Here is a 16,035-nt window from a genome sequence, read left to right on the forward strand (position 1 = left end):
TATCCTTCCGCATGTTGATTACCACAATGGCAAATTACAGTGACGCTGGCAGCTGCATTGGAAACTGCCTGGAAACAAGACAAGGGTCAGCATGACCTGCCAGAAGTGTGACCTCCCGTCATGTGCGTGAGGAGAATTTCTCTTTTCCTGCCTCTAAACAGCTTCTCACATTTTTTTCTGTGAATCCTTCTGTTGCATTGGACATCTTTAGGGCATGCACTGATCATTAGGGGTATTTTTAGGAAGTGTAAATAATAGCAGAGGCATATTTTGAACTTTCCTTCCAGCAGCAGCAAAAGGGCCAGCAGTTCACATCATGTGGCTGCTGCTTCAACAAGTATACATCTATTCTAGTAACATTTTCCCACCCAAATATAGCGTCCCGGGCTCTGTGAGACAGTGTGCTTTTTGGAGTCTGGGTCACCCTGACACTATGCCCAGGAAACTTAACCATTTAGACTCTGCCCTTTGCTTAAGTCTTGTGCTGCTAGTCCTTGGTCACACCACACAGAAATTTAATCCACCTTAACTTTATGGGGGAAAGGCTGAGATGGCACAGCTGAGTTGTCCATCTGTAGTAATCGTGGAAAGGAAAACAGGAAAAGGAAAAGAAAACCAGGAAAAGCTCTTGTTTGCTGAAATGATTGTAGCATTGTAGGACTGGTGTGCCGCTGGTTGATAGAGTTTGCCCACTTGTGTTTTGCGCGGGTTCTGATGGTTTTTATGAACAAACTCGCTGACGATGGAGCGGAGGTATCAGTGGAGCTACAGGAGTGGGGGCTGCTCCCTTCCCGTGGGACAGCGCCCGGGACGGGCTGCCTGTGCTCGGCAGGCGCGGGGCGGCTGGACAGCTCTCCCGGGTCCCGCCGGAGCCGGCGGCAGAGGGGACAACCGAGGCACCGAACCCTCCGGCCCCCCTCGCTCGGCGGCCCCGCCTCGGGCGCACCGACGTCAGCACACGTCAGGGCCGAGCCCCTCGCCCTCCCTCCGCCGCGGGTTCCGCTGTCCCGCCGCTCCTGCTCCCCGCGTCCCGCCTTGGGCTCACGCAGCCGCCGCCCCAGCCCGGCCCGGCTCCCGACCCCGCTCCGCTCCCCGACAGCCGCGCAGCGCGAAGATGGCGGCGTTCAAATTCCTTCTGCCGCCCCTCGGCCGCCGCATCCTCCTCCCCGCCGCACGCAGGGCTGAGGTAAGGGCGAGGGGCGGCGGGGAAGGCAGGTCCGAGCCCCTCCGCCTCGCCCTGCCCGCCGGGTGACCTTGGCGGGCACCGCGCTCGCAGCCACCCGCGCCGGGGCCGGCGTGTGTGGCGGGGATAGCCGAGCCGCGGGTGGGCGGCCGCCCTGCGGCCCCGGGGAGGCGCTTCCCGCCCCGCGGGGGAGCGATGGCTTTGTTCGTGAGGGGCTTGTCCCGCGGCAGCCCCCGCGGGCGGCGGGAGCAGGCGGGAGGGCAGAGCGCGGCCCCGCCGCAGGCCCGGGCCCGGCGGCGGGTGGGGATGCGGTGACCTTGAGACGCTGGCAAGGAGAGTTGGCTTTTTAAGGGTTTTTTGCCCTTGTTTTTACATTTAATTTATTATTATTAACTCAGATTCCCATAATTTCAAAAGGCAGCACAGTTACAGTGTGTTGCTGTGTATTGCCATGTTGCTCTCACCGCCTCCCCTCCCGGAGGTGGGCAGCAGATGCGCACAGCTCGCTGGCAGCCCCGCCATCTACTGCTATCCAGAAACGTGTGCTGTGCAGCCGTGCAGCTCCCTTCCTATGGGAAGCTTCTGCCAAATCTCGCAGATTTAATGGTTTCCAACGCACATGTAACCATAGCAAAGTTTTTTTTTTTTTTGTTTCTTCAGCCAGAACTGTCTCTGTGGCCTTTCTTAATTTATTTTATTTGAAAAAGCTCACCTTCTCGTGTGTTTACTACTCCTGATATCCTAATGGACAAATCTTAGCACTTTCAGGTTTTATTTTACTATGTCATATTTTTGCTTTTCCAGATAATTAAAATCTGATTATTCTAGGAAGGAGCTCATCAGTCCCCATGCTACTTCCTTAAACCTGCCAGAATTGCTGCCAGTGCCTGAGGTTTTAGCTTGCTGCCTCGGTGTGCTGGGAAGCATAGGTGATCGCTGGTGCCTCAAGTCCCTGAAAGCCCATTGCTCTCAAACACCGGGTGGGTAGGAAAGGGATGAGGAGAGGACCATATTTAGGATAGAAGAGCAGATACACTCATTGGAGACATCCAACCTGCGAATGCACACTTGTGTAATGCACGCTTCTCTGTTCACCACTGTTGCACACAGTCGGGAAGATTAAAGAAAAGGTGCCACGTGGCCTCTGAACTACTTTCCTATGCGTGGGTACAGGGACACAGCAGAGGCCTGGCTTCCCTCCAGCCCTGGCCCTCAAGCCCTCTTGCAGCCCTGTTGTACTGGAATTCCTAAAGCTGCTAGCTCTTCTTATTCCTCTGGACCTGCTCTGACAGGTCCCTGTTGTTCCTGTTCAGAGGACCCTAGAGCTGGATGCAGTGCTCCAGGTGGGTCTCAGCAGAGCAGAGCAGAGCAGAGCAGAGGGGCAGAATCCCCTCCCTGCCCTGCTGCCCACGGGGCTCTGGATGCAGCCCAGGACATGTTTGGCTCTCTGGGCTGTGAGTGCCATGGCTGGGCCATGTGCAGGCTCTCACCCACCAGCAGCACCAATTAGTCAATGAGTTCCTCTCCCAGTCTGTACTCAGCCTGGGGTTTCCCTGATGCTGGTACCGCACCAGCATCTGGCTTGTCCAGGTCCCTCTGGATGGCATCATATCCCTCAGGGTTATCAGCTGCGCTGGTTAGCTTGGTTTGCAAAACTGGCTGAGTGTGTAGTTGATCTCTCTTTGTCTTTGATGAAGATATTAAGCAGTCTTGGTCCCAGCATGAACCCCTGAGGAACACCATGTGTCACCAATATCCATCTGAGCCTTTGGCCACTCCCCTCTGGATGTGGCCATCCACCCAATTCCTCATCCCCCAAATCCATGCAATCAAATCCATCTCTCTCTAAATTAGAGACAAGGATGATGTGGGGGACTGTGTCAAAGGCTTTATAGAAGTGCAGATGAATCCATAGCCCTTTCCTTGTCCACTGATGTGGTCACTCCATCACAGAAGGTAACTAGTATGATCAGGAAGGACTTGCCCTCAGTGAAGCTGTGCTGGCTGAGCTGAATCATGTCCCTGTCCTCCTGTGCCTTAGCACAGCTTCCAGGAGGATCTGTGCCATGGCCCTCCCATGCACAGAGGTGAGGTTGACAGGTTGGTAGTTCCTGGTGTCCTCCTTTTTTATCCTTTTTAAAGGTGGGCACAATGTTTCCGTCAGGGAAGTCTTAAGGGACTGCACCTGACGCTGTGACTTTTCAAGTACCATGGATCAGTGGAGAAACATTCATGGTTTAATTTGGCATGCAGAAGGCTCTTGCAGTTTTTCTCACATGACATTGTTTCTTATGACCCGCATACTGATTTTTTTATTGAGCCCATCAAAGCAGAGGAACATCAGGGTCTCCACTGGGAAGGAGGTAAGCTTCCATTCAGATGGTTTTTCTTAATATTCAGTATAAATTCTTGCAGCTTTAATTATAAAAAGAGAACAGCTTGTGTAATAGTGGAACTGAGCCAAAATTTGTTGCCCTTGTTATAACTGTAGGTAACTCTTAAGGTAAGAACTCTTCAGGGAAGAACTGGACTATTGTCTTCAAAGTGTTGAGATTACCTTGTTTATTTATTAATTTTTCTCTCTCTTTCACAATATATTTTTTTCACTCCTGCTATCAAGCTAGAATTTGAAACACCAGTAGGTACTACTTTAGCTTCCAGATTTTCTGAATTTATTGAGACTGTTTCCACATAGTGACTTAGGTATCAGTTTTTCTTCTGGTTCCTGAACAAATACTCGAGTAGTATTAATGCATGGTATTAGTGGTAAATATTAAAGAAAATAAAAAGGTAACTGTGGTCTTAGTACATAACAGTACATACATAAGTTATGATGACTACTGTGTAATGGCTTTGCCCTGTGAGGTCCAGGTTTGGGGGTGGGATTTATGTTGATTTCCCTCTTGCCCTCCATATTTCATGCATTTCTTGGAGTCTCCTTGATTATGGACTTATTCAACAACATGAGGATCTCTAAGACCACGTTAGAAAGTTCTAAGACTGCACAAGGAAACTGAGGGAAGGTTCACTCTGTGGAAGGGTGTCCCTGCTTAGCATACTGCTGGTACAATGCTGTCCTTCCTATTGTTCTGTGGCTTCCATTCAAATTTTGTGGTGGTTTTGTCTTTCTTTCAGCAGTTTGTGATTATGTTTAGTGTCTGGATGCCTTTGAAGCTAATGTAGCAATATATAGGTTTAAGGAGTCTGTGGATGGCTCCAACTTGTGCTGAGGAATTGCATTTGTAAATCTGTTCTCAGAAAGGCACAATTTGTCAGTAATTCAGGATGGAATTCTCTTGTTTTTGACACCTGCACTTCCCTTCCTTCTCACCCCTGCTCTCCCTCCCCCCCCCCACTCTGCCTTAGTATTTACAGCAGCAATATCTTTCTGTATCTATTTCCCCCTTATCTAGACAGAGGCATGGTCTTCATTACAAAGCTAATGCCTTTTGTTCATTCACTTGTTTGTTTTATTGTTGTTGCAGATCTGTGGGTGCTATTTTTCTACCAGCTGTCATCGCAACACCAAATTTTACACTGATCCTGTTGAAGCTGTAAAAGATATACCCAATGGGGCAACTATACTTGTTGGTGGTAAATATTTAAATTCTTTATGGTTGCAAGCATCTTATGTTAATGAGATACTTTTTACTCATTTACCTTGTTTCTTTTACTATTAACTAATTTGAGAATCCATGGAATTGCATGATTTTTTAAACAAGTGTTTTCCTACTCTGCTCATGAAGGGCATACTCCTTCAGTGAGAAAATCCAGGTTGTGTCATAGGGAAGGGGAAAAAATCTCAGAAAAACAGGGTTTTTTTCTGACTAGCAAAAACCAAAAACTGGACTCTATTTATTTGGTTGAATCCAGAAAATGACCTTGAGAATTTTCAGGATAGCATTGTCATTGCATATGGTTTGATTGTTTTATGTTTGCACTCTGTATCCTTTGTCTGCACAGTCTCTGGGTCTCTGTGACCTTCAACAAACTGCCTAACCTGTTTCTGTGTTAGGAAGTGAAGATAATACTTATCTACGTTACCCTTAATGCTTATGTGTGGCATTTCCAGAAGAGTCAAGAAGTTGCACCATACTAACTTTCACTGTGACTTGATCTTTTAGATATTGTAGATGCTTTCCACAATTTCATGCTGTTCCATCTGCATTTTTTAAAAAATGATTTAACTATTTCTTAAGTTGTTTTGATATTGCAGAAGGAATGAATGTAAGATTGTAAAACACTTCAATGGAGAGATATAATGAGGCAAAATTCCTTCTGCAGGAATTATGTTTGTTTTTGTTGTTGTTGCTAATTCATGAAGGAAGGAAGATTTAAGGCCAAGATAGGTTGGCCTTGAAGATCTCAGGGGTCTTTTAGAACCTAATTGATTCCGTGATTCTGTGAAAAGGTAGTGCTTGTAGTGTGACATGGTATTTCATTTTAGAGGTGCTGGAGTCTCTCATAATAGGTGGGAATGTGAGGTTCTTGTGCCTTGGTGGAGATCTAGATTTTTGTGATTCCAGGCAGATATCCTCCCAAGGGTGTTCAAACTCCTAGACTTTTTTCACCTAATTACACAGGCTAAGCTATGGGATGTGCAGCAAAGATAGGAAGGTTGAATGGGTAGAAAGAGAAGGAGGAATAATGGGTACTGGGTTGAGGACATACATATGGAGAGCCATGGCCCTGGAGCACTTCCCTAAAAGCCCACTCTGATGGGTAGAGAGCTTTCTCCAAACTGGGAAGTGTCTGCTGAATGGGAGATTCCAGTACTAGAGAGCAAGTCGTCTGGAAATTTGATTTATTTAGTTGACTAAAGAGCTTCTCAGAAAAGATTTTTAATTCCCATACTTCTGACATTCTGTGTTCTTTCAGACACTTGTCACATAATCAATTTTTTTTTTTTATTTTGTGTAGGTTTTGGATTGTGTGGGATTCCTGAAAACCTCATTGGGGGTTTACTGAAGACTGGGGTAAAGGGAATAACAGCAGTCAGTAACAATGCAGGGTAGGTATTCATATGTCTGTGGTTTAATAAGTACAGACTAAAAATTCCAATTATGTGAAAAGGCTGATATATATTAAAAACATCTTTCTTTTCACCATCATAATTTTATATTAACCAGACAGCTTGGTTCGAAAGTGTTATTTTTGGAAGGAGCCCAGGAAGCTCAGTACTATGTATATACTTGACTTTGTCAAGGACCAATTGTCATGGTGTAGAGTTGCAGTTATGTTACTATAAATATTTTTTTAATTTAAATTTTTGTATATTTAACTGGTTGACTCTAACTGGAAAGTCTAACTGAGAGGCTTTAAATCTAGTATCAGTGATTTTGCGTGTATGTTTTTTTGTAAAGTTCCAAATAGGTATATATTTTTTAAACTCACTTTGGTGCTTTCTGACCCTCTTACTGTATTTGTTACTTTAAAAAAGATTCCAAGCAACACAAAACCAGCAGAGAATATCTATGATGAATGAATGGAGAGTCTCTTTAATGAGTCTTCAAATTTTTGATTTATTTTTTTAAATGCTTGCCCCTTAAGAAGTTCATGTGGGGTTGAAATTGAGAATACTTCTTTCTTGTATAATTTCTCATCTTCTCATTCAGGCTAATTTTTACACAAACTGTTCATTATAGTTATATAATAAGCTCCACAATACCTAATACCTTATACCTCCACAATATAGTTATATATAAGCTCCACAATACCTAATGATCCCCATATAGAGAAATAACTACAACCACTTCTGTTGAAGTGCATTGATGAAAATATAAATTAAATTAAATAAAAGTATTAATATGTAAAATATTAATTGCACATTTATTGGATAGCAGATTTTTTTTTTGGTATTTGGTACATACACAGTCAAACTTAAGCTCCTTAGAATCTTGTGGGAAACAATTTCTGCTGGATGATAAGAAAGAAAGAAAGAGATAAAGAAAGAAAGAAAGAAAGAGAGAAAGAGAGAGAGAGAAAGAAAGAAAGAAAGAAAGAAAGAAAGAAAGAAAGAAAGAAAATAAATAATTTTGTGTGGAAAGGTCAAGCTCTAGAGTAGAGATCATTAACTTTCCTCATAGTCTTATTTTTGAATAACACACATATATTTGCAGATAGAGAGGTTGAACAGATGTTCCTGAAGGGGAGGTGAAAGTCTGAATATGAGAAAAAGATGAGAAAAAGTAGAAAGAGGAGCACTGTGCAATAGGATGAAAAGGAAGACATTTTGTATTGCATTCTGAATATAATTGCTGATATTATAGGTTAGAATTAATTTATGTTGAAATAATATTAACTTTCCTGAAAGTTCTTTGGATTCTGAGGTGGAAGTGATTTCTGTAAAAATTTCCACTGGCTGCTGTCAGGAAAGCAAAATTTAATTCCTGTTCTCTTGCAACTAGTTTTGTATAACATTCATGAAAGCCTGGAGAGTTCCTCACAGAGCAGTGTAACAATTTGAAAATTGTTACAAGGGCATCTAGAGTTTTTTCTTAAAGTCTAGTTGGTAAAAATACAAGTTTTACTCTTCTGTTGGACAGTATAATTTACTTTGAAATTTAATCAATAATAAAATAACTGTTTAATCTATCTTTGTATTTACTGTATTCCTACTGTGTGGAATTTAGCCTGCTAAAGTATGGTAGTGTTTGGGAACCAGGTTAAAACACAGCTGTTGTCAGAAATGAAGTCAGAATTCTCATAACAGCAATTGATACAATTTCTAATCTTCTAATTAGCCGGTAAAAAAGCATGCTTTTCTAATATCATGCATCTTCTTAGCATCTTCTAATACCATGTCCAAAAGTTTAGTGGATTTATCTATGATCAAATATTGGAACACCAATAAATGCTTTTACAAATGAAGGAGCACAGCAGTCGTATACCCTACAGCAGTTGTATTCAAAGGGTCAATTGTTCCTGTAATGTTGAGGTATCAGGCACTTTGTGGAATGAGTAATTTGCCACTTTCAAATTGACATATGGTTTGGTGACCTTGTGTTGCAGTTGATGCCTGGCTGTGTTTCAGTTTCTTGACTGCAGCTGCTTTCTTTTCTCCAGCTCTTCCAGCCAATAGGAGGTAATTGGTTGTGGTAAGGTTTTCTTGTCCTGCAGGGGTTAGCAGGCAGCTTGTAATTGGATCAGGGAAGGAGCCAAGTGCACGGGGACAGACAGCCTGTTCTGGAGAGCAGTGCAGCTGCATGGATTAAGTCACATGCCTTTCAATATGTGAGAACCATGGAATGTTACAGAGCTGTCTGTTTATAACTAAAACAGCAGCAGTAGAGACAGTGATTTGCTTACAGCTAAGGGAAAGCGGTAATTAGAAAGTCGTGAGGTGTTCTTGCCAACTTTTCTAGCTGGAAACAAGGTTCAGCAGAGCCTAGAAATGCTTGGCAATATCTGGAAACAACATTAAAGGAGTAGGATGTTCACAAGTTCACATACTACTTACTGTTCTGTACTGCAGTGTAATTGGGAGGAGATTCCTCCTGCAAAAACTTGTTCAAATCATGTAATTGCTGGCAAGTGAAGTCCTGTTTTTGGCCTCTTTAAAGCTTTTCAATGACAGGTTGTACAGTAGTGTGATGGGGTGCTCGGCTTTCTGTCTGCTGCTGCACATTATGCCCGTGCTCATGCTGTGTGTTGGCCAGCGAAACAGCGCCTTTAAGAGCAGTTACTCTTGCCAAGCCAAACAAGGCAAAGTGTTTGAAAGTGAAGCAGTTCAAATATCCAGTACCTCTGGTATTTACACAACTTGCTGCAGGGGAAACTGAAGCTTGTGAACCCAGGGCAATAGTGCAAGATAACTGTGACAGATAGGTGTGCTTCTAAAATACATCCTCTCACACCTTCTCCTATAACTTGTTTTCTTTATGTTGTTCATACTGTAAATACTTTATTTACACTGTGTTTTTGTAAGCCCTTTAAATTGAGTGTGTTCTGTCTCAGTAGGCTACTGAAATCCATTTTATTACAGATTTTCTTCATTCTTGTTTTAATTTGATTCATCCTACATTTGCCAGTATTAAAATTAATAAAAATATTTTAAAATAGTAAATAAATGAAAGTAAATGAATGGATAAATAAATAAATTTTAAAAATCTCATTTTAAACATTGATTCAGTAAATTCCCAACATAGCTGTGATTGGTATACCTTACCTTTTTGGTTGTTTTTCTCATCTCCATGTAACTTCGTGGTATCTTTTTGCATTCTGATTGGAAGTTGCTTGGAACCTGGGACTTGGATGTTTTGGCTCAGCCAAAATTAGGCTCAGCTTTGGCTCAGCTAAGACTTTCTAATGCAGGCTACCTGTTGTTTCAGGCCCTGTGTTGCAACAAAAACTATAAACATAGCCAAATATTTTAAATGAAAGTTAAAAAAATTGTGCATGAAATTATTATTTTTAATTAATTGTGCTTAATAAAATGGATAAATAATTTTGGCTATAATCACATACTAAAATCAGCATTGTATCTACCACCTGAATAGGCTGAATTTTGCAGATTGAAAATGAAGTCCATTATTTGTGATAACTGTGTGTGTGGTCTGATTGTTTTATCAAATTTTGGTTTTGTCTGTTTTTGAGACTTAAAAATGCATCCTTTTTGAATGCAGTTGTTTTGAATAAAAGGTTTTCACTTACACTAAAAATAGAGATGTCACAGTTAAGATCATAATTGCTTATCACCTGGGTGATCATCTGAAAGGAGATTGACAGCATCTGTCAGATTATCACTGGTGCAGATTGTGTTCTTATAAGGCATTATCAGCTTTTTGAACCTTTGGTCTCTGTATTCTTTTTGAAGGTCTTTTAATGTTACAATGTTAGGCATTAGGAAGGAAAAGATGACTTTGAGATAAGCATTTGCACTTTTGAGCATGGTGCCTTAGTGCCTGAGTGCCATTACTCTTGTTTTCCTAATGGGTTGGGCTATTTGTGGTTCCCAAATCCTCAAAAGACAGTGTCTGTGGGATCAGATGCAGTGGTAAACTTACTGCACCCCATATTCTAAAGCACAAAATGTATCTTTAAATTCTTTGCAATGAAATAATTTGGATTTAAGACAGTTTTGATAAATGTTCTGTAAGGTAAAGTTTAAGGTTATCTCATTTTTCAGTTGTTGCTTTGAACGGTACATTTCTGTTAAAACCAGAATGTGTCTGTCATCTTTGCTGTGGATTCCCTGGTTTTTCTTGCATGTAACTCATGTGGCTTAATTCCACTGTTACTGTTACTAAAATATCTATCTATCTGTATGTATGTCTGTCTGTCTTAATATTACTTACGCTTATTAAAAACATATTCAAATGTAAATGTATGTAAAAAAATACCATCATGTGGAAATTGCATTTTAAATTCACAGAAGGTTGTGAAGTTTTTTTCCATATAGTATTAAATATTGAGTGGTTTTAGTGGGACAAATTAGATAATCTCTTGCTTCAGAAAGTTAAAAGGTAACTGAAAATGTCTGAGGAACAGGCAAGGAGGCTTGTATGTACACAGAGATGGGATCAAGGTGATGCTCAGAGTGTCTTACAGTGTGTGTGTCATTTTTGTATATTTATAAGAAATTCTTCAAATATCCCAAATTAGATATATTTTCAGAAATGAAAAAGAAGGCCACCTGTGATTCTTACTTCTCTTGGTAGAGAGAGAAGAGTGGAATTATGTAAAATCCTGCACATGGCAAATTGCCAAAATCAGGAGACTATATATTTTCAGTGAATTTGATTATTTGATTTTTTTTTAATTGTCTGCATTCTTTAAAAAGAATCTAATCAGATGCTTTATTACAGCTGTTAAATTGCTGACACTGTTTGAACTGCAAATCCCTGAAAATCTGCCTTAAGTCATCTCGCTAATTTTAGCGTGGAGGTGATCTACGATTTTGGCAGGGCAGATTGTTCTAACTTTGTACTGCTTGGAACTATTGAGAAATCAGCTGTGGAGATAGCTTTCTGGTTGTGATGACAAATGAGAAAAAGAATAGATATAGAACTCAGCATGGTTGAGGAATTGGTTGTAGAAATGACAATGAAAGTCAAACCTGTCTTTTGGCTGGGTGACTTTTGAAGTACGATGTCTTCATGATTAAATTTAAATATTTATCAGATTAATTCTATATGATATACCTTCTCTGTGAAGGAAAAATATGGTACATTTTAGACATTTTGAATAGGGTTGTTCGACTTGTTATTTTAAAACACAGTACACCGTTTCATACCAGAAAGGAATGTAGAGAGGGGAGACTGCTGCTGGTGTAACCATGCAATCTACGGGATTTCTCCTCTGGAGAAATTATCTCTGCCTTGTATGGACTTGGCCTATATGCCTGCACCCATCACTGTCACAGCAGAAGAGCATCATTTTTGGAGGAGGATGGTGGAGGAACAATACTGCCATTTTGCTGTGAGACTCAAAAGGAAGTTATGAGAGCAGAGAGGACAGAGTTCCCATGAGAATACTTCAGTAGCAGAAGGACAAGGGTCCAATGCAGACACTGCAGAGAAGGAGTAGAGGGAGAGTAAGGCTCAGGAATGCCAGTTTGCACACAGGGCTTTGTGATTTTCTACAACCCTGGCCTCCCTCCCTCCTTCCCTCCCTCCTTCTCATAGGCTCCTGAGCAAGACTGCCATAGCATATGGCAGCGCCCATACTTCTCTCTTCCACCTCTCTTTTCAGTCTACAGAGAGCTTCTTTTTTCTTTCTTCAGAGAGCTTTATCCTCTCTTTTTTGCTTTCCATTTAGCAATTTGCAATCAGACATATGGGAAAATGTCCTAGGAAAACAAGGTTGCTGAAGACAGTGTGAAGATATTTGGCTAAAGTCAAGAAACAACAAGGCAAATAAGCCTTATATCTCTGAATATTTACCTTTCTGTGAGCTGAATCTGTTTTTCTCTGTCTGTTTGTTAACTCCTATTTCTCACCTTGTTCTCCTCATTCTTGGTACCCTTTGGGAAGTGAGGGATGGAGAAGGAGAAACACAGTATCATCTAAGCCGGCTCTTTAGTGGCCTTACAGATGGGGAACTTATGGTAGGACATAGTGTCATTGTGTCTTACAGTGCCAGCTGTAAGACTGGGGAAGATGAGCTATAAAGAACTACATGTTAATCATGTTACATGATGATCTGCATTAATTTTGCCCTGGGTGTGCCTGCACTTTTGTTCAGTGTCTTCCAGCAAATACCATGTAGTATACATTTATTAATTTTCTGCACAAAGGCTGTTTAGGATCTTTCTGGTGCAGCCAGGATTATACTTTATTTTTGTGGACCTAAGAATGTGTGTCCCTAAGAATGCGAGTGGTACCTCTGTCCACATAACTTTCTTGTTGGTAAAGTTACATGCTATAGTCAGGCACCCCTGTAAGCCTGAAAGTAGTCTCTGCTACTAAGAAATGCCATGCAGGCAGTGATTGATGCATTCCTTTTAGTTGGGAAGCATATCTGGTCTTCCTTAGGAATTGTGGATCTGTCAGAAGGCATAATTGCATGTAGCTTGGAGCAAATCCTTTTGAAGACTGAAAAGGTGAAGTTGAAAATAAAGTCAGCCTCTCATCTTCTACATGGAGAATGTCAGAGGAAATTGGTTCCTTTCCTCACCCTTAGCCTATTGCCAAGAAAATTTCTAGCTCTAGAACAGGTCCGTCTGTTATCAAGTTTCATGCTTCATTATGTAACACTTGGAGCCGATGAGTACCTAAAAAGCCTGCCTGTCTGTCTCCAGAAGCTGACTGGTATCTTTACATAAAATGTTTTCCTGCAGTAGAACCAGCCATTTATGTGCATTTTTTGGCAGCAACACCTAGTTGCAGAAACTTTGGTTTCTGCCTGAGGTGGAGCCTTGCCACAGGATTCTTATTGCATGCTTTTCCTTCTCAATCTGTAGTTTTCAGGGGTGGTGTAGTTTTACCTTCCTATCTTTCCAGTCACCAAAAGAGGAGGAAGATCAGGGGGTGCATCATGTTAGTTCCTTGATCAACACATTTTAATTCTCCAAAACTCTATGTATTCATTTTAATATTTCATAAGTAACAATTTCTGGTCATGTGTAATCTCCCAGGAATATCAGCTTCTGGAGAATCTTTGAACAATTAGTAGAGGAAGCTATCTCTTTAAGAAATCTAGAAGGAGACCCTCATTCTAATTGATGCTGCTTTCCATCCAGTAAAGGCAGCTGGTCTGTTCTGACCACACCCACATGTTTTAGAAACAAATAAATATCTTTACAAAGGCAGAGAGAGGGGAGAGTTGTAATTGTCTTGTGATGTTTCCTTTTACACAACCCCCCCAACAATAAGCCATTGTATGTTTTGTGCCAGAGTGTGTGACATTCCAAGTAGCCATTTTTTTTCTGCTTAAGAATGCAAATTTTTATTTCCTGCTTCATCAGGCTGTGTAGGGCTTGTTGGTGTGTGAGGCTTTTTATCAGTTTGGAGACTTAGGTAATGTCTTCTTCCTGTGATGCTGTAGAATGTGTTATGCTTGAGGCACCAAAGAAGAAGGGCTGAGAGCAGCAGATTATTGTTTATCTGCAGTGAAATACCGACATGTTGCCTTTGACTACTTCCAGTACACTGGAGATGTGTGGGCTAGATCTGTCTGGGCGTCATATTTGGTGAATTTTTTAAATTAGAAAAGGCAGACATAGCTTTTTTCAGGAAGTTTTTGTAGGTCTGAGAGGGACAAAACAACTGGAATGAACGTGTTGCTAGACAATCAGAGCTCCTTAATTTTCTTGTCTATATCAATAATTTGGGGTAACTTAGGTCACTGATATCCTTAATGAATGCCTAGTTCTCTTTTCCTATATGCATTTCATTTATTCTATTGATTCACTTTTCATCTTAATACAGAATGGGCAAACTTCTAGAAATCCAAACTTATCTGAAGGTGAAAGAATGCATTCAGTGTCTAGCACTAATGTGTACTTTCCCTTTTCTGACTGCACTCATAACAACTGTGTCAACTTCTACCACACCTTCTTCCTTCCTATCTAGGGCAGCATATTTTTATTGCATTTGCCTTTGTTTTCATTTGTAAAGGACTGAATCCGGCTTGTGAAATAGGTGTATGGGGTATATTCTTTTCATGCACTCAGTAAAGATTCTTTTTTTTTCTTTCTATGGTTGCTGTTTGATAGTGGAGTGTAGCCTGCGAGGCAAATTTTTATAAGGTAACATTTTGAGGGTAAACATAATCAAAGCTGACAAGTTCAAAAGGCTCTTTGCTTAAAACAACATGATCAAGAAAGCAGCAAAAGACAGTAAAGGCGAACTAATAACTATTCCCATAGAACTGTTATATTGAAAGAAGTATCCATAAACCAGAGGATTTTTGAAAGTTGTAATCTTGGATAGAGATGTCACATGAAAATCAAAGGGAAAATAAGAGTGAGAACAGTGTTTTCTGTGTGAAATGTGTGTTTCTTGAGACATTGACATGTAAGAGAAGAACATAGGAAACAAGAAATATGCTGAAGTCTTCAAAATGGGTTTTTGAAGGGACATGAAAACTGATGCATATGAAAGCAAAAGGGTTATTTTAGCTGGAAACCTAAATACAGATTGCATCCTCAAAAGAGATGGATGGCAGTGTATTTTCTTTCAAGAAATGTACATCTAAAAAAACCCTGTATGAGTAATGGCAACAGGATTTTGTGCTGTTGCTCTGAAGATTAAGTGCATGTGGGAGTTGAAGTAATTTTGTGTTACCAGGCAAGCAGAACCTCCTGGTGCATGACTTCTGAAAGGGGAAATTCCTGTTCTCATTGTGCTAGGGAAATATGATCTTGTTGTACGCTCAATAACAGATCCTCACAGCAATTTTGTTTTTGAACAAATTTGCTACATTTGAGGAGAAGAGTAAGAAAGAGTGACTTATGAAGTGAAGAACAATTTGGCATGAGTGTGACAGGATAAGCTTTGTACAACTTTCTGTTTAATCTTCATAACTACAGAGTTTCATTTGATAGAAGATACCTCACAGTAGTAGATCAGGAAATCAAGTGTATCCACATGGAATCCTGCAAGATGATATGCAAAATCCTATTAAGGACAATATGCTTCAGTAGCTGCTTCTGAGAATGTAAGAGCAAGGATTATGGATCTTAGTGAAATGAAGGAGAAATTTCTTTAACCATTACAAATCTGCTCCTGGCCCTCTCTTGCCATCCTTTCTTACACCAATGCACACAGTGTTTCATTGTCTTCATGCAGAATTTGTTTTTTCTATTTGGTAACTTCCAAGTTTTGTAATGAAAAGAGCAGTGTTAACCACCTGAATGATACACAGAGATTGCAAACTCTGGCTTGCAAGCAGTTCAGGAAGCTTCCTCTTGTTCTTGCACTAGAAAGCACTGTACAGTTTTGTTTCAGTTCTGCACTTTTGCCACACAGTGCCATAATTACACCAACCTGTTTAACTGCCATCAGGTGTTGACTGGTCTTTTACATTTGTTTACTACCTTTTACAATGAGATGTAAGGGTTAGATAGTTTTCATGTGAGAGGAATTGTCCTGCTTTGAATTATTCCATACAGGAAATTCTGGATTTTAAATTTTTTATTCTTTTTTATAATCTCTTTTGCCCACAAGACTCCTCTTTCCTCTCTATTCTTGGCTCTTCTAGTTTCAAGCTGGAGGATTTTTTTCTTGTGGTGGGTTAGAAACACGGGTTGTTTCTAGGCAACGCACATTTTAGTCCCGAGGCTTTGGCACCAGAACATTTTGGAAGTTGCATCATGGTTAGATTTTTAACTTTTTTTTAATCGGTCAGAGTTGGAGAGTGGAGCAAGCTTTTATAATAAATCACATTTTTTTGTATCTAGAGAACATAGA

The 16,035-nt window shown here is 40.8% G+C and overlaps 1 protein-coding gene across 1 annotated transcript in view; it reads left to right on the forward strand.

The window, feature by feature from the left end:
- The first annotated feature begins 949 nt into the window (after positions 1–949).
- The window catches only part of OXCT1 (3-oxoacid CoA-transferase 1), an 84,323-nt gene continuing 69,237 nt past the window's right edge, over positions 950–16,035 (forward strand). The window contains exons 1-3 of the mRNA XM_071425496.1: positions 950–1,186; positions 4,669–4,777; positions 6,104–6,194. Of these exons, the coding sequence (XP_071281597.1) occupies positions 1,115–1,186; positions 4,669–4,777; positions 6,104–6,194 (272 nt within the window). The 5' untranslated portion in view covers positions 950–1,114. The remainder of the gene's footprint in view (positions 1,187–4,668; positions 4,778–6,103; positions 6,195–16,035) is intronic.

This window comes from Agelaius tricolor, unplaced genomic scaffold (assembly GCF_023055355.1).
Source record: "Agelaius tricolor isolate 1412-34295 unplaced genomic scaffold, bAgeTri1.0.p SCAF_4, whole genome shotgun sequence".
In the NCBI taxonomy this organism is placed as follows: Eukaryota; Metazoa; Chordata; class Aves; order Passeriformes; family Icteridae; genus Agelaius; species Agelaius tricolor.